This window comes from Ochlerotatus camptorhynchus, unplaced genomic scaffold, assembly GCF_037179485.1.
Source record: "Ochlerotatus camptorhynchus isolate MF236.1 unplaced genomic scaffold, CSIRO-AGI_Acam_v1.1 ptg000193l, whole genome shotgun sequence".
NCBI classification, from domain to species: Eukaryota; Metazoa; Arthropoda; class Insecta; order Diptera; family Culicidae; genus Ochlerotatus; species Ochlerotatus camptorhynchus.
In genome coordinates, this window is record NW_027040683.1 from 5,423,258 (window position 1) to 5,447,201 (window position 23,944).

The following is a 23,944-nucleotide window of genomic DNA, read 5'->3' on the forward strand; positions in this document are numbered from 1 at the left end:
AATGCCGCACGACGACCCAGTGAAAATGGTTCTAGAAAGCGACCCAACAGGAACAAGAAGAAGAGGCGCGCAGCGGGCAAGGTGGATCGACCAAGTAGACAGCGACTTGCGGACCCTTTGCAGACTACGAGGTTGGCGAAGTGTGGCCATGGATCGAGTAGAGTGGAGACGACTTCTTCGGACAGCAGAGGACAACAAGGCCTTAGTCTGATTGGTAAGGTAAGTTGTATCCTCTTATAAACAGGAAATCCAAACTTTGCCTGACGAATAAACTTCTAATATTTAAACAAGTTTTTAGACCGGCCATGTTTTACGCTGTGGCAATATATTCTAGTTGTTGCACTACCAGGAAAAAAGCACTTCAAAGGATTCAGAACAAAGTTCTGAAGATGATTTTGAAGTTGCCTCCCTGGTACAGTACTACCGAAGTACATAGAATTTCGAATGTTGAGACTTTAGAACAAATGTCCAACAAAATAATTAATAATTTCAGGCAAAAATCGATGCAATCCTCAATTGCAACGATTAATTCCCTTTATACTTAGATAAGATTTAGTTTTAGGTTTTAGTTTTAAGATTTCAGTTGTTATTCTGACATGCAGGTTTAAAAAACCTGTTTAAAATACTGAATTGCCAAGGCAGGAACAATGTAAAAACACTTAGATATATATCATAACAACTAAGGCTGGTAAGTTACTGTAGTAACTGGAGCACCTAGGTTAAAATGAAATGTAATTTATTTTGAATTTGGAACAAGTAAATAGTTTAAAAAAAAATAGTTTTATTCCTTATCGCAATACATTGGACCTTTTTTTTATTAGAGTGACAATTTTCATGTTAGGGTGGTAATTTGCGTAATTGTTTGTTATGGGAAATGATTCACATTATTACTTAAATTCGGCTATTTTGAATGTTGTAAAACTTTCAAGATTGCGTCCTTGAAATTTAAAAAAAATGTAGCACGGAAATGGCACTTCTGATCGAAATGACGTCTGACACAAAGCAGTAGAGAAAAATAACTTAAGCGATTGAGTGACTTTCAGCCCATTGATAATGATCAAGAATTTGAAACTAATTTAAGCGACAGACGTTAGGAAACCTTTAAGGAAAATCAATTTTTTTTCAACATCAACTTTTCGGCCGTTTAAAAAGTCATCACTTGCCACGTTCGGGCCAACTCCTTTATTCATTTTGCAGATAAAAGGGGTTCAAAATGGAAATCAATTCAGCAACACACTTCGCGAGCAGTGGAAATTTCCGCACGATGCGCCTAATCGGACCATACCATTACTAGATTGAATGAGTGAGCGTGTGATTAGCTTCGAACGCAAAAAAAAAAAAAAATACGAGTAGAGTACAGGGCAGAAGCGTGACGACCGGTCTTCACTCTCCGTGTGTCGTCGACGATTGTTTGAATGATTCATCTGCCTCCGCGTAAGAATTGTACAGCGTGCAGCATCAGTTGACTTGTTTATTTACGAATTAAAAATACACACATCCAGCTAGAATAACAATGCAAAATGGTTTATGCATCAATTTGCATGTACGCTGTAAACAAAAATCGCAAGCTATTTGAAAGTTTAACTTACCCATAAGAAGCATTGGTGTAGATCTTTTTGTTGCTGTAGAACCCGTCCGCAGTTTGCTGTATCCTGACTGTTTGCTGCTGGACCATCTGCCTCTGCTGTTGCATGGCCTCGTAACCCTGCTGCTGCTGTTGCTGGTGGTGGAATCTCATTCCACCTATAGTACCGTTGTTGTTACTACTGGGACTGCTACAGTTGATGCCGTCGATCATCGTCGTCGGATGATGCTGCGCCATCGAAGTAACGGTTATTATTGCACCTAGATTATTACTATTCCCGCTACAACTGCTGTAGACCACCGAGGAAGACGCCGAAGACCCCGACGGTGGCCTACTGTTGGGAAGTTCCGAGTGTCCCGCCGTTGGGATATTCTCGCTCATGATCATCGTGTGATCGTTGCCTAGGTTAATATTGTTACTACTATTACTATTTACAGTACTGCTAGTATTGCTCCCGTTTAGCAGTGGTGTTCCTCCCGTGTCCGCGGGCGGTGGCCCGCAAGAGCCTGCACTGCCCCGGTGGGATTCCATCTCCTCGAGTTCGGCCAGATCGAACTTGCGTTTTTTCGGATGCTGGCGGGGTTGATTTGTACTTCCGTTGCTAGTGTTGGCCGCGGCTGCAGCTGCTGCGGCCGCCGCTGCTGCTGCCACCGATACTGCAGCTGTCGCCGAAGATGCTGCAGAACTTTGAACCGCCGTCGAGGAGCTACCGGTGCTGGCCTGTGATATCATCCTGTGGCTATCGTTGCCGCTACTGTGGTGGTGAAGGTGATGATGATGATGCTGCTGCTGATGATGATGATTGGCACTTTCGCTAGCACTGTCGCTGTAGGTTTGGCCACCTCTCACATTGTCGTTGCTCACGGTAGTAGCGGTGATGGCGGCGTTGAAGGCATTGCCGGTGCTGCCTCCGGTCCCATAGCCGACCGGCGCCACAACGTACAACTGCCGGATCGCAGCCGTCGATTGGTGATAGTTGACCGTGCCAACGCTGCTGATGACAGAGGCCGGAATCTGGAAGGGTGCGAAGAAGAAGAACATTAGATATTATTGAATGATTCACTATGGGGAGAGTTGACTGTATTTATGTTTTATAAAAGCGCTCGGTTTACATTAATTAATTGTATATTTCTCTCATATGTGGAAAAAAATACTACGAAGAATTAGACAACAAGTGTTTCTTGTGCATAACACGAGAACTTTATTCTATAAAAGTTGATAAAAACGATGTTTTCTGCAAACACCAACACCACCTAGTGAGTTAATTCCGCACGACAGTAATCAAAGTAGTAAGTAGTTAAATTATGTTCATTTCTGTTGATTTTAACATTTTAATTGATTAGCCTACATGGCTCTTCATCTTTGTTTAATTTGATATTCTAATTTAATATTTGCGTTTTTCAACTAGTTTACAGAATACCCCTTTGGGGGTGTGTTTCGTTTGAATTAACAAAAAAAGTGATAACCCACCTAACTATGAGTATAACTTAACCTAACGTGCTAGATCACGTATGATCTCAGACAGGTGTCTCTGATCCTTTCCAGGATGAATACTCTCCGTTCTTTTAGTTTCTGAATTCCAACCAGGAGGTGGATCTCAGAATTTCTAGTCCAAGGGGGGGGGGGGGGACTGTTTAGGACCACCCTAAGGATCGTGTTCTGGATCCTTTGGAGTTTAGGGTGATGGCATTTGGCGCAACTCTCCCAGCTTGGCATCCCGTATTCTTTTACGGGAAGAATGATTTGTTTGTAGACAGCAAGCTTATTTTTCAGAGATAGAGTAGACCTCCTGTTGATGAGTGAATGCAGTGATCTTATCAAGATGTTACACTTGGTTGTGGTTTTGTCACCGTGCTCCCTGAAAATCAGCTTGCTGTCTAGTGTAAAGCCGAGGTAGACTACCTCTTTCGACAATTCCACCACTATGCCGTTCAAGCAGATCTTATTATTCACCAACGGAACAAGTCTGGAAGATTGTGAGTGTGGAAAGATGATGACCTGGGTCTTTGCCGCGTTGATACGGACCTTCTAGCTGTTGAAATATTCAGACAGGACGCCCAGGCCTCTCTGAAGTTAGGCAGTCTGAGCTCCGATGACCTTGTAGACGATGGATGTGTCATCTGCGAACAGAGACAACAATCCACCATCAGGGAGAGCCGGCATATCGGAGGTGAACAGGTTGAATAGAATGGGGCCAAGGATGCTTCCTTGTGGAACCCTAGCACCGATGTTGAAAGCATCTGATGCCATTCAGAGAGACTCGGAACGTCCTGTTCGATAGGTAGTTGTTAATTATCACTAGGAAGATTGGAATATCGTAGTGCTGCAATTTGAACACCAGGCCACCATGCCAGACATTGTCGAACGCTTTTTCAACGTCCTACAACGCTATGGCAGATGTTTTCGAAACAGACTTGTTCCGTCTGAGAATGTTTGTTACTCGAGTCAGCTGGTGGACGGTCGAACGACCTTTCCGAAAACCAAACTGTTCCTCGAGTAACAAGTTGTTTTCTTCGGCAGATGTTAGATTGCGCTTTCGAACAGTTTTGATAACCCTGAGAGAAGGCTGATTGGTCGATAACTTGAAGGAGAGGACGGATCCTTCCCAGGTTTACAGCAATCAAAAATGTAACTGATCTATAAATAGATCACTGGGCGTTAGAGGCTTCTGATCTATAAATAAATCACTTTTCGGTTATGGGTTAAAATTAAGGGGGTAGTACACTTTGAACGTCCAAAAAGTAAGGCATTTTCGTTAATTTTTTTAAGCATTAAAACTCTCAGGGAGGGCAAATATGTTATAACCCATTTATTAGTCATCCTTCGAACTACAATTTGTATTTTTTTGAACTCGATTGGCGTCTCCCCGTGGCCGGTGCACCAGGTCGCGCGGAAGTCGGAAAACGGCGTGGGAAAATACTCCTTTCCATGTGATCCTGGAACATAAATCGAACAAAAATCCTGATTGTAATGAAATTTGGGTTAGAAATACGTATTCCGATTATTTTTTAAATTAATTTTTTTCAAAAGTTGTGGCCTTAGGAAAAAAAAGTCCATTTTTTCACCCTAAAAATGCTTACAAAATCGTGAATTAAAAATCCATTTTTGACAAAATCGAAAATGTGGATACGTATTTCTAAGCAGAATTTAATTCTGAACAAGAAAACCTAGGCGATATCCAAATTTGATGATAACTGGTTAGAGTTATTCCACACGCCAGTTTGAAAAACCCCGTTTCGAGATAAACGCGTTGCTCTCTCAGCGCGCCGGTACATGTTTTAGGAAATCGCTTCGTAAAGCGGTAAGGAATATTCTGGCGGACTTGGAGTCTTTTCTAAATTAAAGTATACATCCCAAGAAACATTTAAGCCAAAAAAAAAATGCATTTTTTTTGAAAAATCAAAGTGTATTGCCCCCTTAAGCATAACACCGAAATCCGAACAGAAGTATTTTTCCTGGGTCGAATTGGTTCTGCGGTCTAATTCCTCAAAAGGTGTTAATTTAAAACCTTGAAAATTAATTCAAAATACTTTGCAGGATTATTGTATTAGAATATTTTCAAACATTTCCTTTGAAATCATTTCACATCCGAATGTTTCTAATACCAGGGTGGCCAGTGAATTTTCATTTTAAAATTCCCGGTTTTCCCGGTTCACATCTCTAAATATTCCCGGTTTTTAGTTATTATTAAAAATAATGATTGATACTTAGAATCAATTTGAATAACTTTGTGTAGGCTTGAGTCCTCTTATGATTGTAAAGCACCAGAGTTATGGACTTTTTCAAGGTCGCATAGCCGAACGCTATCGGACTGAATGGGCCATTATACCGAATTTTAGGGGGAGAGATTATATTAAGAAATTGCTTTAAAAATCTTGAACTTGATACGTTTTTAAGTATTGTGATCTGTACTAGTATAAATCTTAAAAACAGTTATAATTTCTATGATTCTGGGGCTTTTACACGTGTTAAGAGTGAAATTCTTAAGAAAGTTTCACGTAAATTCAGCACATAATTCCAAGGTATTCTGAGGAGAATTCCAAAGAATTTCTGAGGAGAGTTTTGCGAAAGTTAAAATAATTTCAAAGGTTTAAGATAATTAAGAACTGAATAAACAATTTTTGAGCTGCAGAAACATATGTTTGCTAGATTAAGCCCAAGCTGTTATTCAACTTTTACTTTTTGTTGGAATATGGTATGGTTTATTGATTTTCCCGGATCTCCCGTCAAATTCCCGGTTTTTACTGTTTTGCCGGTTCACTGGTAACCCTGTAATACAAGTTTGAGATTCTCTCTGGGAGTCCCTAAAACATTTATTTATAACTTTCTCTGCAGATCGATCCAAAAAACATGAAATTCATCCTTAGATTTTCTTCGAAGTTTAAAGCTTTTTCTAGGAATTCACTGGAGCTTCCTGCCACAATTCTATTCAAAATTCAATTTAATTCTCTTTAGAATTCAATCCTCAATTTAATTCTCTTTAGAATTGTCAAGCAATTCTCTTGAAATTTTGTTCAGAGTTATCTTGAAGTTCTCATCTAAAATCTTTTGAAATTTTGCTTAGAAATTTGTTTCGTGATGCCCCTGGAATTATCATCAGAATTCGTTTGGAATTTTACCCTGAAAATACGACTTAGGGGAAATGGATGTAATGTCAGCCTAAATGCCCCTAATTTGGGTACATAAATAAATTCAGCAATCGACTAAATTTTCAATAGCGACCAAAACTATCCATTAGTACCATCCCAATGACGCGTTCATCTAGATAAAATTGATAAATATCAGATTGGGCCCATGCTAAAATCTTAGATCCATAGGCCAACATTAGAGCCATATTGATATTTTTCACAGATCCTGGGATATACACAATTGATTTGGAATTTTTTTATCTGGAAGGCTCAATCGCGTTAGCTTTACGGAGCCGATAATTCATTGTTCTTTGTTTGTAACAAAATTCACTTAATTCTATGTCTAGTAGGAGTTGGGCCGAATACTCGCGGCTTACAATAGGTAAGAGGGGTACATTGTCGAAGGATAGGATCAGCAGAGCGTTGTCCTATGGTTACCAGTGGGCGACGATGAGACTCATCGAGACGGGGGGACAAGACAAACAAAAACTAATGAAGAGAAACAAAAGACAAAGCAATAGACATTTGCAGAAACACATAAATCGATTACATATATCAGAGATCTACTCAAGTGGCTCTAAACTAAAAATTGCAGGAGTTCTTTCAAAAGCTTATTTTCTCTGAAATACCTTGGTGTTATCCTTGACATTCGCACTAAAATATTCTCATAATTCCTTAAAAAAAACTATTCTAGTCCAAAAAATTTAAGAATTTTTAAAGGTCCAAAATTCAGGGTGGCAAGTGAATTTCCATTTCGAAATTGCTGGATTTTTCCTGGTTTTCCTGGTCAATGATTTAAAAATTTCCTTTTTAATAAAAAATAAAATAAAGTGAATCCTTGTACCATCATTCTTCGCGCAATGCGGAATTTCACAAACCAAAATAGGTATTAAGGTTCTTGTGAATGCCCGTGAAATCTTTATCTGATTGTTTGCTGTAAAGAAGCTAGTAGGGAGCCGCGCTACTTCGTCGTATCATGGCGCCTATTTCCGTTCTATGTGCTAAAACTATAATAGCAAAGCGTTTTCACTCATGTTTTTGCAAAAACATCTTTGCTTACAAGATTGATTACACTGAAACATTTGCGAATTTAGGGGTGTATGACAAAGAAAAGCTGAGATACGACGGACTAGCGCGGAGCCCTATCTAATGTCTGAAATTTAGAGATCTATAAGCCCCTAAATCTTGAGATTTCTGTTTTTGAAACTGCGATTTTTTAACTTTATTATTGAAATTTTTAGCCAGGTGAAATTGCGAAGTGTGATATGAATGAAGACTCTTTAAACAAACCTTTGCTTCTAACAATTTTACGGATTTCCAGATTGTTTAAAATTAAGGGTCTTATTTAGCGGAATTTTGATTACAACATGATTTCAAAAGTAGTTCATAGAAACTCCCTAAAGTTAGTAGAACTTCCCTGAAGCGTTAAGGTCTTTCCTGAAGGGTTCATTGAAGTTTGTATTGCCTGAATTTCATGGGACTTCCCCGAAGTTCGAAGGTCTTTTTATAAGATCTTACGACTTCCCTGAAGTTCGGAGTTTTTTATTAATTCATAGGAATTTCTTAAATATCGTAGAAGTATAACGAAGTTCGTAAGACTTCCTTCAAGTTCGAAGAACTTTCTCGAAGATCTGAGGACTTCCCTGAAGTTTGAAGGACTTAACTGAATATATGAGGACCCTAAATTTAGAAGAGCTTCCCCGAAGTTCATAAAGCATTAAATATCGAAGGGTTTTCCAAAAGTTTGTGAGTCTAGCCTTAATTTCTTGGAAATTCCCTAAAGTTTGGAAAGCTCCCTTGAATTTCGTAGGACTACCTGTGGTTCAATCGACTTCTCGGAAGTTCTAGGAACTTTTTTGAGCTTGGAGAGCTATGTTAAGTTCAGAGGACTTCCCAAGAGTATTGAAGACTTCTCTGAAGCTCGGGAAAAATCCATAAGTAACATAGGATTAAGCAATGCCTAAATGTCGTAGAAGTTACATTAAATCTGTAGAAAATTCTGTAAAATTCGTAGTTATTCCCCAAAGATTAAAGGACTTCCCTGAAGTTCGTAAAACTTCTCTGAAATTTGTAGAACTTCTCTGAAGGTTCGGAGAGATTTCCTCACCGTCGTAGGTCATCACAGTAGTTCACAAGATTTTCCTGAAACTCGTAAGACTTTCCCGAATTTTGTAGAACTTGCATGAAGTTCGAAGGCCTTATCTGAAGTTTTTAGAAATAGAACTTTTTTATTGAACATTTTGAACAGGTACTTCAAAGTAGTTACGCGTCGGCACTGGTTAAGTCTGCTATCAATTAAGCACAAATCATACATGCAATTGATTCGAGAAAAAAAATTAAATTAAAAATAAATACAGAATATATTTACTTAATTCTCAGGGTAAATTTTGTTCATCAATGTTTAGTTGTGTGGAAGATTTAGCTTGAACAAAATGGTTAGTTTTGACCTGATTATAAAAAGAAACTTTGACACACATAAAGTTTAAAACCTATTTAAATTATACAACCTGTTGGACTTATTTTTTTTTCCTTTGGTTTTGTTTTTTCCGTCGATCTTGTTTTCCGTGCTGAACACCAATGCTACCGACGTGCCAGGAAGGCAGCTCCCACACCTGGACCCTACCTATCGACCCATCAACTCATGAACCGGGGACCAACGGCTTTACTTCCCATCCGAAGGAAGGCGTGATCAGAGATGTTATGCCTCAGAACATCCCGGCGGCGCCGACTGGGATTGAACCCAGGCCTGCTGGGGTGAGAGGTAATCCCGCCTACCACTACACCACCGGCGCCGTTATGGTGGACTTATGAAGTTCCTGGTTTTTTCCCGGTTTCCCTAGTTCACTTGCCACCCTGAAAATTATTATTTTTTTTTTGCGAAGAAAAAGTAAACTTTTTCCCGATTTGTTATAGAAATTCCCGGGTTTTTCACGGTGACTTCAAATTCCCGGCTTTTACCCGGGCACCCTGTACATTTGATGAAATTACATGCTAGGGAGTATTGGTAAATTATATTACGTCATTTAAGCACAATTTAAAAAAAAAATCTCGATTTTGGCAATCCAAAAATTTGAATTTTGTGAGAATGTTCAAAAATTGGAATTTTTAAACAGGTTTTCAGCCGAATTCACTTGATGAGTATTGATTCTTATTGTTAAGCCATTTTAACATTCAATAGTGACGCGTCGAAAAAGGTCTTCATTTTAGACGATCTTGATTTTGGCAACGCGTGAACCATAACTCGGCCGTACCAAAAATGGTTAAAACTGGTGTAAAATCCATGCTAAACTTTAACTGAAATGGAACTATACATCAACGTTTGGTTTTAACCTTATGAGCAATTCCCTACGAATTCGCAAATCGGTTTATTTTTGTATTTTTGATTAGATTGACAATTTGCAGAAACTTTCCTTATGACCGACTATGCCATTTTGTATCTTCATATCACCTTATTTTTGAAAAGGGCCTATTGTAGCATCCGAGATGTAAGATGAAACATACCAGATAAATCCCAGCTGTCAAAATTATCCATAACCATTTTCTAAAAGAACATGTTCCATTCTCTAAGTTTCAACATTAGCATTCAACAGCATGACAGTCAAAGAACACACACAGCATTATCCCACAGTCAGAACGCATAGACTTTCTCATACTCAAAAATACTAGCGTTGCAACGAACCTTGTCAAGTGCAACCACTTCAAATTAACATATTGCAATATTACAAAAAAACAAGCGATACCCATGTTATCGACACCTCACATTTGAAAACTAAAGCATGTTCCCAGACAATCGATCGGTACGAAGCGTAATTCGATCTCTCTAGTTATGCCTTCGCACATATTTCCCACGACCGATATGGTCAATCATTTAGTCCCACTTATGCATGCAATATTCAACTTTTACCAATACAGAAAACACAAGTTAACTCCAAGCACCTCCCACCATGAATTATATACTATGTAATCCAAAATCATTGTCATAGTTTGTAAGCTTCATGTAACCAAACTCGAAAAATAAACAACATTCTATGTTCAACCTTTAATCAATTATGAACATGTTTCATGGCGACCGTTTGACTAAAGAGTCCCGCGATTTTCGGTGGAGTGAGAAAACATAGTTTAAGTGTTTCAACCCGGACTTAGAAAAATTTGTGTTCCAAATCTGGACTTAGAAAAATGTATGCTTGAAACCGGACTTAGTGAAATTGGTGCTTCTGTCCAAAATTGGCAGCAACAACGCTTAGCAACAGAAGAAAAGTGCAAAAAAGCAACAATGAAAGATGAGACAAGTGGTGCTGTCGCTGTGCAAGTGCAATAAAACGACGAAATGTTTGAAGCGGTAAAGGAACAGTGAAGCAACATTTTGGGTGCTTGTGCAAGAAAACGAATAAAATCTGGAAGTGATAATTGAATGCTACGTTATATTTGTGGCTCGTGTGCATTAAGCCGAATAACAATTTCACGCTGAAAAAAAATTTTTTTTTTTCCTGAACGATACTAATGTGCGATAAGCTCATTTAAAAAACATTGTGCTACACGAAAGAATAATTTGCGAAAGTGTAGAGATAATTTATTATGGGGAACGAGAAGTCAACCCCAAGTGTCAAAACGAAAGGTGATCATGATTTAACAATTCTAAACAATCAAGAAGTTCATACAGAACTTCATGAAGAACACAGTTTTAAACTATGGATTATCATTATCCTAGTTGTGTTACAGCTGAGTATAATGCTGCATAAAATTATCGAAAAGCGAATCAGACGGAAAACGCTAGAAAAAGTTCGATCGATGCAAAACGTGAATACAGTGTAAAAACCAAATAATAACAATGGAAATAGCACAAATTATGAGTGATAAAGAAGAAGAACAGTTTTGGGAAGAAATAAAGGCCAAAGCTGCTCAAGATAGTACAAAAGACGCATTACTGCGGAAGAAACACGAGCAAGGTGTTTGTGATAAATCAAAATGCTGTGAATTTTGGTTAATAAATTACTGGAGGAAGAACTACAAAAACTTCCGCATTGAGAATGGACTAGTTCTTTTTGATTAACTGATGAACATTGAGTAGTCACAGACAATGAGTGATGTAAAATTGAAGACCGGCGCGAAAAACAAAACAGCAACAACGGAGCCGTCCTGGAAATTTAAGCAGCAGCAGCGTAATGAGTGCATCAAATACAACGAACGAGAATCTACAGTGCCTTCCCGCACTGCACACTGCTTCAATCGCAAGATGAGTCAGCAGTAGAACGATGGAAATGACCAACTACAATAAATCAACATATTGGTGAGCGTATCTGAATTTCAACTACTAAATTTCAACTATCTAGCATTAAATTTTAATTTTTTTTTATATGAAACTAACTAACCCTTAAGATTTATATTTTTTTTTACATATTTTAAATCTAAAGTAAACAAAAACTAAATGAAAGAATCATTAGAATTATGGTTAAATAATTTGATTTCTATCTTAACCAACTTAAAAAAATCGATAAATAATAAAATTACGGAAAGTACATTACAAAAGAAGAAATTACAAGCTAGAGATTTTCTCAATAATATTGAATTATCAATTATTGACAATGAATCTGATTTAACAGATGTACAATTACATTACTATTCAAGTTCAGCAAAAGATGTATTTAGCCAAATAGAGAAAATCATTGAAAATAAACTTCAGTTTGGAAATAATCCAATAAAATTTAAAACATTAGCTAGAGTAATCATTCTTTGTAATCGATTACATAAAGACAAGATGGCTCTTGATATCACAACTGCCTCAAAATTAGCGGAACTAATTCCAGCCTACAACGGCTGCCCTGAGGGAGCACGATCTTTTATCGACGCAATTAATTTCATAAACGGAATAATACCCGCCAACCAAAAAGCAGGCGCAATTCAACTAGCTTTGACCAAGTTAACAGGCAAAGCAAGAGAATTGTTTGCGGATATACCAGCAAATTTTGAAACAATCACTGCTAAAATAACAGAGAATTGTTTCGAGAAAACAAGTGCTGATTTAATTCTCAGCAAAATGCAGAACATCAAACTGAACAAGTCAGATGTTACAAAATATACAAAGGAAATTGATACTATCTGCGAGCAATTAGTTCGAGCATACGTCAGAGAACAAATACCCGCTGACGTAGCAGGTAAAATGGCAAAGAAAGCAGCTATAAAAGCCATGATTAACGAGTGCCAAAACAATGAAACAAAAATGATGCTTAAAATAGGGAAATTTGATACCCTAAAAGACGCAATGAATATACTCATTGAAAATGAAAATTCATTAAACACAAGTGCTGCAATTTTGCAGACAAAAACCATTCAAACCCGAAAATATGAGAATACCCCGAGAAATTTCAGACAAAATTTCTCGCGCGGAGGAAATTACTCGAATCGAAACCAAGCATATGATCGATTCAGATTCAACAGAAATTACAATAATAGACCTCCTAACAGAGAATTTAACCAAAGCCGTGGAAACGGAAATAATTTTTTCCGTGGAAGAACCTTTAACAATAGTCGATTTCAAAATAACAACAGATTTTCACGCGTGTACAACGTTAACGAAAATCCTCAAGTTGGCAATATAACGCCACATCATATTAATCCATCCATGTGTCAACCAACCAACCAGGCAGTGAATCGTTCAATTTATGCGAATCAGGCCTCAACACCAACATTTGCTCAGGTTGTGCAATCGCAACAACAACCACAGTACCAACAAATACAACCTAATTTTTTAGACCAGCGCATGTAAACGCAAATGCGAAAACAGAGGCAATGAACGTCCTCACCATAAACTTGAGTGCGTCAAATTTCATAACAGCTGGCGTTCAAATGACAAATTCTAAATGTACCTTCATCATTGACTGTGGAGCAGACGTATCACTTTTCAAAGTCGACAAAATTTACCCAACGCAAATCGTAGACACAGCAAATAAAACTCGATTAACAGGAATAACGAATGGAACGGTACATACAATTGCAACTACGATAACTGACCTATATTTTGACAACAGATTATCTATCCGGCATACTTTTCATTTGGTACCAAATAACTTTCCTATAGCAACAGATGGAATCCTAGGGAGAGATTTCCTGTTGAACAACAGATGCATAATCGATTATGAAACATGCTTACTACACTTCAATCTGGATAACGTAAAAGTATCCATACCGATTGAGGATAACGTAAATAATGGATTCATATTACCCAACAGAAGTGAAGTAATTAGAAAAATTTCAAATTTAAACATTACCGAAGATATGGTATTGCATTCACTAGAAGTTCTACCAGGAATTTTTTGTGGAAACACTATCATTTCAGCAGAGAAGCCATACGTTAAATTTGTTAACACGACAAATTACCCAGTTTATATTTCAAATTTAATATTCAAGCCAATTTTAGAACCATTGCAAGACTACTTTATTATGTCATTCACAAAAACAAATGATACACCCGCAAGGGTACAGGAGATTTTAAAGGAAGCGAACGTATGTAATCTACCAGACAGTGCAAAGAAGGAATTTACCGACCTTATTACGAGCTATGCAGATATATTCTGCTTACCTAACGAAAAATTGACGACGAATAATTTTTATTCACAAAACATAGTTTTGAATGATAATATTCCAACTTACATTCCTAACTATAAAACCATATACTCACAACATGACGAAATACAAACTCAGATTAGAAAAATGTTAAATGATAAAATAATAGAACCATCAGTATCTCCATACAATTCCCCGATACTCTTGGTTCCTAAGAAAATTAATAATGGCGAAAAAAAAATGGCGTTTGGTTGTCGATTTTAGACAATTAAACAAGAAAATTTTGGCTGATAAGTTTCCTTTGCCAAGGATCGATACAATTTTAGATCAACTTGGCAGAGCAAAGTACTTTACTACACTTGATTTGATGTCTGGTTTCCATCAAATTCCACTAGATAGGGAATCCAGAAAATTTACAGCTTTTTCAACGCAATCTGGACATTATCAGTTTACTAGGTTACCCTTTGGATTGAACATTAGTCCAAACAGTTTCCAACGCATGATGACAATTGCCATGGCTGGCTTGTCACCAGAGTGTTCTTTTGTGTACATCGATGATATTGTGGTCGTCGGATGTTCAATAAAACACCATTTACTGAATTTAACAAGAGTATTTGATCGTTTAAGAAAGTATAATCTTAAACTTAACGTGCATAAATGTAATTTTTTTCGCTCTGAAGTAACTTATTTAGGGCACAATATAACTGATCGAGGTATTTTACCTGACAGTTCAAAATTTGACGTCATTAAAAATTATCCTGTGCCAAGTAATGCTGACGAAGTAAGAAGATTCGTCGCATTCTGTAATTACTATCGGAAATTTGTTCCAAATTTTGCCACAATAGCACACCCTTTAAACCAGCTTTTAAAGAAAAAAGCACAGTTCATTTGGTCTCCAGAATGTGCTGTCGCATTTGAAAATCTGAGAAACTATTTAATATCTCCAACAATTCTTCAATACCCGGATTTTTCAAAAGAATTCATACTTACCACAGATGCATCAGACGTAGGTTGTGGAGCAGTTTTATCCCAAATAATTAATAATAATGACTTGCCAATAGCGTTTGCTAGCAAAAGTTTCACACAAGGTGAAAAGAACAAACCTATTATATTAAAAGAATTAACAGCCATACATTGGGCTATAAATTATTTTAAAGCGTACCTGTATGGCCGGAAATTCAAAGTAAGAACGGATCATAGACCACTCGTGTATCTGTTCGGAATGAAAAACCCAACTTCAAAACTAACGAGAATTCGTCTTGATTTAGAAGAATTCGATTTTGTAGTCGAATATATTAAAGGAAAAAATAATACTGGCGCAGATGCATTGTCACGTATTATAATAACGTCTGACGAACTAAAGAGAAACAGTGTTCTGGTAGTAAATACCAGATCAATGACTCAGAAAAAGCAAAATCAACAAATTAATGAGCTGAATCGCTCATCTCACAGTAGAAACGTACCAGTACGTAGTCAAGAGATTGATCACCTTGCGACTTATGTTACTGAGAATCCAACAGAGACAAATAAATTATGGAAACTTCAAGTATCCATCGAAAGAAAATTATGGACATTTACATTAACAAAAGGAAAGAAAATGAAAATTGTAGCATACGTGCAACAAGGAAATGAAAGTGGAAGTCAAATACTTGAATTTGCTCTTCCAATGATTGAAAAAGATGCAAAATTATTAAATGTCGACAAAATAGCGATATCCTTAAAAGATGAAGTATTTAAATTCATACCCTTGGATACGTTCAAGATGGTAGTAAACAATATAGCTAAAAACATGCAAATCATAATTTATCAACAACCTAAATTTATTGTTGATTTACAAGAAATTCACCAAATTCTTGAAAATTATCATAACACCCCTACTGGAGGACATATAGGACAACATCGTTTGTACCTTAAACTCCGTGAAAGGTACAACTGGAGAGACATGAAAAGTTCAATTTCTCGATTTGTAAAGGCCTGCGAATCGTGTAAAAGAACAAAACTATTAGACATACGAAGGAGAAAATGGCAGTAACAACAACACCATCTTCACCCTTCGAAATAATTTCAATCGATACAATAGGACCCTTACCTATAAGCATTAATGGAAACAGATATGCCATAAGCATACAATGTGACCTCACGAAATATATAGTTTTAATACCTACTAAAACTAAGGAAGCTACCGTTATAGCCAAAGGCTTAGTAGAAAATTTTATACTTATATACGGAACATTTTTGGAACTAAGATCGGATCAAGGCACGGAATACAAAAATGAAGTGCTTAACCGAATTTGTAAATTATTAGGTGTAAGACAATCATTCGCAACTGCATATCACCCTCAGACTATCGGATCATTGGAAAGAAATCACAGATGTTTAAATGAATATCTGAGATCTTTCGTTAATGATCAGAAAAATGATTGGGATGATTGGATGAAATTTTACAGTTATTCATATAATACAACGCCTCATACTGACCATGGATTCACACCTTATGAGTTAGTATTTGGCAGAAAATCTAAATTACCACATGAAATTTACAAAAATGAAACAGATCCAATTTACAATTTTGAAGATTATTATTACGAACTGAAGTATAAAATTCAAAAATCAAATATAATGGCAAAACAAAATCTTATACAACACAAAATTTCTAGAACAAATAACGCAAATCAAAATGTTAATTCAATAGATTTAAATATAGGAGATCTTGTATACTTAACGGCAGAAAACAGGAGAAAACTGGATTCATTTTATTCCGGACCATACGAAATTGTTGAAATAAACGATCTAAATTGTAAAATCAAACATTTGAATGAAGAAAATAACTTTCTAACAGTACATAAAAACAGACTTATTAAGGCATAAATCAACATTTAGCGTAACAGCAGAAACATACATGAAAATTATAATGATTATATAAATTATACTAACAATAGAATATTAATGACTTAGATCTACCGAGCCTAACACCCAAAAAAAAAAGAGAATAGAAAACAAAAAAAAAAGTAAATAAATGGGGTAGGTAAAAATTCTTAGTCATGAACTAAGAAGTGCGAAATTCGGTTAGGATCAAATTAAGTAATAATAATATTTGCTTTGTAAGAGGTGATTGGAGAATAACTCATTACGAATGATTTCCCTTCGTTACATCATTCTCCTAAAGAGGGAAGGTGTAGCATCCGAGATGTAAGATGAAACATACCAGATAAATCCCAGCTGTCAAAATTATCCATAACCATTTTCTAAAAGAACATGTTACATTCTCTAAGTTTCAACATTAGCATTCAACAGCATGACAGTCAAAGAACACACACAGCATTATCCCACAGTCAGAACGCATAGACTTTCTCATACTCAAAAATACTAGCGTTGCAACGAACCTTGTCAAGTGCAACCACTTCAAATTAACATATTGCAATATTACAAAAAAACAAGCGATACCCATGTTATCGACACCTCACATTTGAAAACTAAAGCATGTTCCCAGACAATCGATCGGTACGAAGCGTAATTCGATCTCTCTAGTTATGCCTTCGCACATATTTCCCACGACCGATATGGTCAATCATTTAGTCCCACTTATGCATGCAATATTCAACTTTTACCAATACAGAAAACACAAGTTAACTCCAAGCACCTCCCACCATGAATTATATACTATGTAATCCAAAATCATTGTCATAGTTTGTAAGCTTCATGTAACCAAACTCGAAAAATAAACAACATTCTATGTTCAACCTTTAATCAATTATGAACATGTTTCACTATAGAAAAAATATCAAGCTTATCTTCAGAATTTTTTTTACTCGAAAACTATTTGCCCGATCGGTTTGGTGTCTTGTGCAATATTGCAGATAATGGATGAGACTATTTGGAAAAAATATGCACTCTAAAAAAATTACTCAACTTTATTTTTTAAATCTATATATCTATATATCTGACCTTTATAGACTCGGAAACTACTGAACCGATCGGCGTGAAAATTTGTATGCACGGTTTTTTTTTGGGCCGGGAAAGGTTCTTATGATGGTTTGAGACCCCTCCGCCTTATGTAAAGGGGGGCTCCCATACAAATGAAACATAAATTTCTGTATAACTCGAGAACTAATCAATCAAATGGAACCAAATTTGGGATAGCCCCTTAGGTAAGAGGAGGGGGGCTACGTACAATATAGTATGCTTTTTTTAATCGGCGTATAAACTCAAGCTAATATTGAATCGCGAGCAAGGCCAGGCACACTCAGCTAGTTTCAAATAAAATCTTAAAAACAATTCAAATAAAATCGTAAAAACCAAAATAAAATATCGAAAAAGGATTTTTGTATTTTTTTATTTGTTGATTGTCCAGTGACATTTCATTTTGAAATTCCCGGTTTTTTTCCCGGTTCAAATCTAAAAAATTTCCCGGTTGTTGATATTCAACAAAAAAAAACGAAATCGTACGCATTTTTTAAAACGTGGCCAACTGTAAATTTTCAGTGGTTATTTGTGGGAAAAATGAAAGCCAAATTACAGAAAGTATTTTCTAAAGCTACAGGAAAAATTCAACTCTATGAGTCACTTAATGTATTCAAAATGATTTATTGATCTTTCGAGATACTTTGATAAATCGAATTCTACCACTTTTAATGATCGATACATCTTATGATTTCAAAGCCGTAGAATTTATTGAGTGACAGAGATTAAGGTCACTGGGCCTAATGCTGAATAAGAGAAGAATAATAGATTTAATTTAAAAAATTTTTTCAGAAAAATGAACTTGGCACAAATGAGAATTAGAGCAAATTGATAGTGATATCGGATAGAGAAGATGTGTATTCACTGAAAGATTATTTACTAAAAAGATAGATTCCCAAGATTCTGGGGCTTTGAAATTTGTGTAGGGTCTGAAAATAGAACTTTTCTTAAAAATTTGGGATTAATAACAATCTTCGTGGTGCAAGATTTAGAGAAAAAAATAGTTAAAATGTGAGAGTTTAAAAATTTTCCAATATCACAGATTTGAACAAAATATCATGTTTATTAAATAGTCGTGCAGTCATAATTGTCAAGGTTCTGATACTTGGAAGTATTTTAAGAGTTAAAACAAATTACAGAATCTTGCGGACCAACCCTGGAATTTTCAGTAAAATTTAAAAGTATTCAAAGTGTTGATTTCAAAAAACTATTGAGGAGGATGCCACATAGTTTTCGAAGGAGAAGTTCAGAGCCGAATTCCAGAATTATTTTGACATGAAGTCCTCAGATATTTGAAGAAGATTGCAAGTTCTAAATTAAATTGTTAGGTAATTTTTGAAGAATCCTTAGAGAATTAAGATGAGAATTCAACTAGAAACAGAGTTCTAAGAGTGATCTGGCGATAATTTCAACCCTAGTGTGAATAATTCATCAAAGAGCTCCAACAAAATTTATTGCAAAAAAATTGCTAGTAATTAGAAAGAAATTCTTTAAAATACTCCAAGAGTTAAAAGAAAATTTTGAAAAGGGTTTCAATGAAATCAAAGTCTCCGAATAGGTTTAAGTGAATTCTAAGACGGATTCCAAACAATTTCTTAGAAGGGGTTTCAAGGAAATTCCAAAAAGAATTCAATATGGTAATTATTACGCAGAGTGTTTTCTGATTACTTTTAAAAGAATTCTATAATAATTCAGAGCAGAATTCCAAGTTCATTCTGAAATTCATATCATGAGAATTTATAATAAAATTAAAACCCGGGGAAATAATAGTTCAGTTTCAGTTTTTACAAACATATGTTTCTTAAGTCCAGCATCTTCAATATTTTGTTTTAAGGCTCATGCACTTTACATCTGAAATCGAATCGCAAAAATAAATTTGAAATATTGCTGAGTGATTAAATTCTAAAAACAATAAGGCGGGAATCTGAAGAAAATGCAGCAAATAGAGAAAGACATTCATTTCGTAAAAAATCACTCTGTTTTAATGGTTTATTCTGAAATTCTGGTGTGAAAATATATTCCTATGGTGTGTCTAATTTATTTTTCCCGGTTCTCTCATCGAATTCCCGGGTTTTTCCCGGTTACTTTTCAAATTCCCGGATATTTCCCGGTATTCCTGGTTTTCCCGGATCGCTGGCCACCCTGTGATATGTTTTAGGGGACAAAAATGCCATCTTTTTTACTATAGGTCAAGATGGAGAAATGATGGGCAAAAAAGTTATGATTTAAAAAAAAACTAAAGTTTTTGGAAAAAATATCCAAACCTTGGTCCAACTAATCATTTTGTCGACCATTTTCCACAGAGATGGCGCTGTTTCGCTGGTAGGAAGTGATAAAAATCCTCATATATAAATTGAGAGAAGTGGGAATAATTCGCTTTCGGTGCATATTCAGGAGAAAAAAAGTGAACGACAACATAAAGAAACTAATCAGGGACTTTGTCGTTCAATTTTTTCCCGGAAATTATTGTTAAATAAGCTACAATTAATTTAAAATGGTTTGTCCCCATACAGTTTTACCTGCTTTACTACCAGTTCTCAGAGAGCCAAAAAAATTCAAATTTGAGAGAGAGAATTTGCTCTCACGACCTCAATCTCTCAACATGCCATGTATTTGTGATTTCCCTTTCACAGATTATAAAATAGAGTATCTGTCACTACAAAACATGTCTGGTACCTCTATATATGCATTTACTTTAACATTTGAAAACCCTCCTTCTTTACATATTCTGCGCAAAAGATAATTTATGCCCCGCCCCATACATAAAAATCGGCGCAAAATTCTGTGCGGGGTGAGCTATTTTGTGTGCAGAATGTGTTAACAAGGAGGGGCTTCGAATAATAATCTAAATACATACATAGAGGTACCAGACATGTTTTGCAGTGCAGTGTCCTCTGTGAACAATTATAGGAAAACAGATTGTGTGTAGTTTCCGATAGATGTCACCGCAACACAACAGCAGTGACATCTGATGGAACATGAATGCAGAAGCTTGACAAAATGATTAATTACTTTTTCGTCTTTATATAATGAAAGTACACCAAATATACAATAAAAAAGCACTCGAGTAATTTTTTTCTAAGTCACACCGTTTTCGAGATGTAGCGGTTTGAAAGTAGATATTTTTAAAATGTTGTTAGTTTTTGGCCATTTTCAGATTTTCAAAGATCAGAAAATTTTACAATTTAGTAATGATAGTCAGTAAGGTCCATATGTGGTTTTGTAATATCGGTCAACTTTATGTGGGACATATCGTGAATTGGTAATCAATAATTTAAAGGCTATAATAGACTACCATGCGTCATTGACAGATTTTCGCGCGATATCGACAAAAAAAAAACATTGCTACTGACAGACATGATCCTCAAAAAAAACCTTCATCAAAATCTCATTCATTGTTTCGTCAGTGACAAAGATTCACCTGGTAACAAAAAGGGTAATTTCGTGCATTCTATATCACATTATTGTTATCTAAGCAGTTAACGACTTGTTCACTTTTACGGCTCCATGTAATTGTGTTGCTGAAGTCATTATATTTCGTTGCAAATTTAGTTAATAAAAATCTACACATGTTCGTCGCTGACTTGACAGTCAATTGACAATTGACATGGTTTGCCTTGACGATGACTGTTAGCTCAAATGAGTGACAAAATCAGAATTGTCAATATCAGCGTGCATTGTCGAGATTTTGCAGCACTGGTCGTGACCATGTTACAGTCGCTATAAATCGATTGATATGCATGGTAGTCTAGTCGCATAGGAGTATTGAGCGAAAACCCAAAACTTGATAACTTAGAAAAAAATATAACTCAAAAACGAAAAAAAAAAACCCATCGCTATTTTTTGATGTTGTGTAAAAAAGTTATCCTCCTATGGCATATAGTTGTCCGTGAATCAGGTAGAAGTCCTCGTCATGCAGTTGAACCGGAAATAAAAAATAAACCGGTAGCACAATCCTTCACTTTAAATGGACAGCTACTCACCTTCTCAGGAGTCTGCGTTGAATACGGTGACGAAAGGTTTCTGCTGCACAGTTAAAGTTGAAAAACTCGTAAAACTCTTTGAAACGCCCAGACATGAACCGTATTGGGTCATGCAAGCTGTAGTTCGCAGCACGAGGTCCAAGATGCAGGAAACTCTTCGATCGAAGCACTCGTTCGGGTGCGTAGATTTCGAATTCCTGGAGAGTCGATATCACCAATAAGTACTTTCGCTGCGAACACGGCCTGACTAATCGTCCGCCTATGTTCTAGTGTTTCAAGACCCAGGAGTTGACAACGATCTTCGTATGGCGGAAGGTTCACAGGGTCATTCCAAGGAAGGTGACGAAAGGCATACCGAACAAATTTCCTTTGAACAGATTCAATCCTCGCTATCAAAACTGCTTGATACGGGCACCATACTACCGAGCTGAATTCCAAGATCGATCGCACTAGAGAGCAGTATAGAGCTTTTAGACAGGCAGGATCGCGAAACTCGTCAGCGATCTTGAAAATGAACCCGAGTTGCCTGTTAGCTTTCGCAACGATGCCCGAGTAATGAAGCTTGAATGTTAAGGCGCAGTCCAGCGTGATTTCTAGGTCACGAACATTGTCCACACGTTGCAGAAGTTGGTGATTTATCGTATAGTTGAATGCCACTGGTTTCAGCTTGCGATGAAATGAGATAATATTACATTTTTGTACATTCAACGTGAGATAGTTTCTTGAGCACCACTCTTCAAAAGTATCGATTAGGTGCTGAAGCCGTAAGCAATCGGCGAAGCTACGAACAATCACATAGATCTTCACATCATCCACGTAGAACGATCGGCAACCAGTTGGGAGGATCAGTCCGGTCTCATTCACAAAAATCGAGAATAGCAATGGTCCCAAGTTGCTACCTTGAAGAACACCGGAGCAGTTTGTAAAATAGTCCAATTGCTCTGATCCGATTCTAACACAAAGTTCCCGATTGGTCAGATAGGACTTGAACCAACGAGTTAAACCCGAGGATACACCGAGTTTTTCAAATTTAGCTAGCAGTATGAAGTGGTCAACCCGGTCGAATGCAGCCTTAAGATCTGTATATACAACGTCCACCTGCGCTCCAGCTTCCATACTCCGAAGACATAAAGAAATGAACGGAGCTAGATTTGTTGAAACTGATCTCTTGGGATAAAAACCGTGTTGGTCAGGAGAAATGTAATTTCTGCAGCTAGAGAATAATGCGTCGTTGATGATGATTTCGAAAACTTTAGAGCAGGCACTGAGTGATGTGATCCCTCGGTAATCTTCGACGTTTCTCTTGTCTCCTTTCTTGTAGATCGGGAACACGAATGACGATTTCCAACGCGTAGGGAACTCCCCCTGCTGTAATGAAATATTGAACAGCTTCGAAAGCGGTGTTGTAAGCTCTGAACAGCATCGCTTCAGGATGCTTGAGGGGATCCCGTCAGGGCCAGCAGCATTAGAAAATTTGAGCTTCTTGATGGCGGATTCGACGAAGTCTACTGTAACCGAGGTAATCGAAAAATTGAAAGCATCACTGGGAGTGTCCTTCACCGCTTCAGCAACTTGGGACAACGAAGCCGTAGTGTCATTGAAAATGCTTTTGAAATGTTCTGCCAGAAGATTACATTTCTCAACGGAATTGCTGGCGATTCTATCACCCAGGTGAATTTCGACTGGTAGCCCCTCCCCGTTTCGTTTGGTATTCACGAATGACCAGAACTGCTTTGGATTAAGCCGTAAATAAGCCTGCACACGCCTTGTGTAGCTCTTGTAAAGAATGCGGTTATATGTGCGATATTCGTTGCTCGCTGTTGAAAATAATCGTTTGGTGAATGGGTTACGAGTACGACAGTATTTACGGAGGGCCTTCGATCTCAGACGCTTCACGTGTCAAGGAACTGCCAATCTGCCTGGGCAAGCGAGTGACTTAGCGCGACGAAATCTGCTCTAAGAAAGTCGAGCTCATGTACATCAACGGGAGGGTTATCGTAGCGAACAGGAACAGATAGGTTGATGGAAACTTTTAACGCAGGATGATTGGTGTCGATGCCAATCAAAGGCTCTAGGGCTTCTAGGATAGAACATTCCAGTCCTGCAGCTTCGTTCGCCAGAACGAGATCAAGCAGCCGAGAGTTGCTATTCAGTATCGAGTTGATTTGCGTTAAGCCATGCAGGTTGAAACCAGGGCACAGCAGGATGCGGGCATGTTCGAGCGAAGA

General features: G+C 37.0%; 1 protein-coding gene across 1 annotated transcript in view; it reads right to left on the reverse strand.

The window, feature by feature from the left end:
- The window catches only part of cic (Putative transcription factor capicua), a 209,314-nt gene that overhangs the window by 72,068 nt on the left and 113,302 nt on the right, over positions 1-23,944 (reverse strand). The window contains exon 3 of the mRNA XM_065223587.1: positions 1,590-2,599. Within this exon, the coding sequence (XP_065079659.1) occupies positions 1,590-2,599 (1,010 nt within the window). The remainder of the gene's footprint in view (positions 1-1,589; positions 2,600-23,944) is intronic.